This window comes from Eupeodes corollae, unplaced genomic scaffold, assembly GCF_945859685.1.
Source record: "Eupeodes corollae unplaced genomic scaffold, idEupCoro1.1 scaffold_712, whole genome shotgun sequence".
In the NCBI taxonomy this organism is placed as follows: domain Eukaryota; kingdom Metazoa; phylum Arthropoda; class Insecta; order Diptera; family Syrphidae; genus Eupeodes; species Eupeodes corollae.
In genome coordinates this window covers 27212-30074 of record NW_026605571.1, presented here as the reverse complement: position 1 = coordinate 30074, position 2863 = coordinate 27212, and the positions used below count along the sequence as shown (strand labels likewise).

General features: G+C 30.9%; 1 protein-coding gene across 1 annotated transcript; it reads right to left on the bottom strand.

Annotated features, from left to right (window-relative positions):
* Positions 1–2117: 2117 nt before the first annotated feature.
* On the bottom strand, positions 2118–2647 carry LOC129953539 (cuticle protein 16.5-like). The gene is made up of 2 exons (XM_056066782.1): positions 2570–2647; positions 2118–2503 (listed from the first exon to the last, which is right to left on the bottom strand). The coding sequence occupies exons 1-2, from the start codon at positions 2579–2581 to the stop codon at positions 2192–2194; spliced, it is 324 nt and encodes a 107-aa protein (XP_055922757.1). The 5' UTR covers positions 2582–2647; the 3' UTR covers positions 2118–2191.
* Positions 2648–2863: the final 216 nt, after the last annotated feature.

Genomic DNA, 2863 nt, shown 5'->3' with positions numbered 1-2863 from the left:
AGACGGGTTTATGATGATAATGAAGGAATGTTATTAGCAAGTAGTAGGTACTTACTACAATCCATTCACATTCCTTCTTTCCTTCAAGTTTTCAGCACAAACACGTTCAGTTTATTTTTTTCGTTAAGTTTTAAAAGAAACAAGCATACAAACACATACAAGAAATTGCTATTCATGTGTTGTTTACAGTCAGGCTCTTATGAGTTTTGGATTTTAGTTATGAAGTGACACGAAAGCAATAGTTGTAGAGGTTGTACGTAACACCTCTGAAAAATAAATTTGTCTTCAAAATTTTAAATGCCATTTTATAAATCAAAAAATCCTTCATTTTTCAATTATTTTTTTTTGGAAAATAACTAAAGCTGTTTTATTTTTTAAATTAATTTTTATGTATAACATTTTGCAATTGTTTAGTGATTGTAAATATACGCTCTACATTTGAATATTTAAAAAAATGTTGAACCGTTTTTTGAGATAAAGAATTTAAAAACAAAATCAATGTTTTTTTAAAAATTCAAACAAACTAAAGTTGCACTTTTATGAATCAAATATTGTTGAGGCAATATGAGAGCTCGTTCAAAAAAATTAATTGAAATCGGCTCATAAATTGCTGAGTAAATTAAAAAAACCAAATAATGGTTTCATGAGCGGTACCTTTCCGGAACAATAAAACTATGTTTTTCCTACTAAAAGAAGCCAAGTTAAGAAATAAAATTTTAGAGAAAATTAAAAAAAAATCTATCGGTTTGTTTTTGAGAAATTTCGAATTTTCGTTATTTGCCAAAAAAATTGTGTAGGGGCCACTGTTAGTTTTGATCTTAAAAAAATGAAAAAACGCCTAACGCGAATCTGCTCAAAACCTTTACTTCGACCTAATGGTTTAGGCTGTAGGAGCGTGGACAGATAAACAAATCCGACCGGACGGAACCGCGGGACCCACTTTTTTCGACTTGTCTTATATCATGTTTGATTGAATTGAGTTCAAAATTTTGCACGAATGCAAAACTTGCCACATCGTTCCTATATGTCGGAAGTAAAAATTTAAAAATAATGTTTAAAACACGTATTTTGGAAACTTGAGAAAATATTTAAAATAAGGCTTTTGGTTCGAAATCAACACTAAAAATTAAGTCCAAACGGAAATTTACAAAAGAATTAAAGTATCAACTTCAAGTTTTTTTCGAGACTTCATCTAGATTTATTTTAAGACTCATAGTAATAACTAATGCGAATTTCCAGAAACTAAGTTAAATATTAAAATCTTTTAAATCTAAAACAGAAAGGTTTGTACTTTTCAAAATCATTATACAATTTATTGTTAAGAGATATTTTGAGTTTGAATTTATTCTTAAAAAACTAGTTTTGTTTGTTTTTGGTATTTTTAAAGGGGCATATTTTAGGTGAGATTCAAATTTAGAACATCTTTTGTTAAAGTGTTATTAAAAAATAACATTCAAATACAAGATTTTTAAGAAAAATTAAATTTAAAGCTTTGCCTAAAACGTACTTTAAAGCTTAAATAAGTAAAAAAAAAATGAAAAATTTGCAATTTTGAATTCAATCCATTAAATGATGATATTACTGAGTATCTCAAAAACTTATTAAGGTTTCTTTAAACCAGTTTAATTGCAAATCTAGTTTTAAAAAGGTTTCGAGCTTAAGTTTTTTTCATAATTTCCGCTTCGACGTGAATGAAAAAAAAAAACAGTATTTGAATAATACTTATTTGATTGCCATTTCCATCAAACTTAAAACTCGACAAATTTTAAAACAAGATTTTCCAAAAGACTGGTTTGACCGAACAAAATAAAATGGGCTTGAGAAATTATAAAATAATTAATAAAAAATCATGGTGGAAATATAAAACTGATTTTCTTATAAGCTTACTAAATTTAATGCTTCAAAAGCTTGTAAGTGCTACAAAATGATCATCGGGGTTATTTATCGAACGTTTTCCAAAGAAATGTTTAAACCGAAAACCTTTCATTCGAATTATTTTTGGGGCTAAATACCGACTCAATCTAATTTGAGGCCATCTTGATTCGGAACTTCTGATTTTTTTTATGAATACTGAAATATAAAATGAGTACACACAAAAATTCGGTTTCGATATATTTTTTTTATTCATTGTCCTTGATCATAGTCCTGATGCATTAGCATGTTTTCAAAAAAATGATTCGAATTCGTCAATTTACTTGAAAAGCAGAGGAGCTGAGTAAGCTGCAGGTGCGAAAGCTGGAGAAGCATAAGCTGCTGGAGCAAAAGCAGGTGCGGCAGCGTATGCAGCTGGAGCGGCGACCAAAGGAGCGGCAGCAGCATAGGCAGCTGGGTAGGCAGCATAGTGAGCCACTGAGTGGGCGTTGTAACTTGATGCATATGGAGCCACGTATGAAGCGTAAGCAGCTGGTGCAGCTACCAAAGGTGAGGAGTAGGCCAATGCTGGGGCAAGAACTCCTGGTTTAGCGGCAGCAAGGGCAACAACAGCCATGAAACAGATAGCTACCTACAATAATAAAATATAAATTTGTTAATCCTTTTGATATTCTTTTGAATTTCCGGTTTAACTTACGAATTTGAACATCTTGAATTGTTTTGGTTTGAGTTTGGTTTACTTCGATGGAAGGTAAAGTGAACTATGATACCTTTCTGGCAGCTACCTTTCGGTTTTATACTTCTTCTTGGCTGGCTACTTAGTATGCACAAAGCATGTGGTATGCGGTAGACGCACTTGAAATAAAAGTAGTCAAAGACACACAATTTTCTGATGACACATATTAAATTGTTTCGGAAATATAATGTTTGCTCTGGAAACACTTTAAAGTTGCTTGGTAGCTTTTAATAAAGAAATATATTGCTGTTCAGT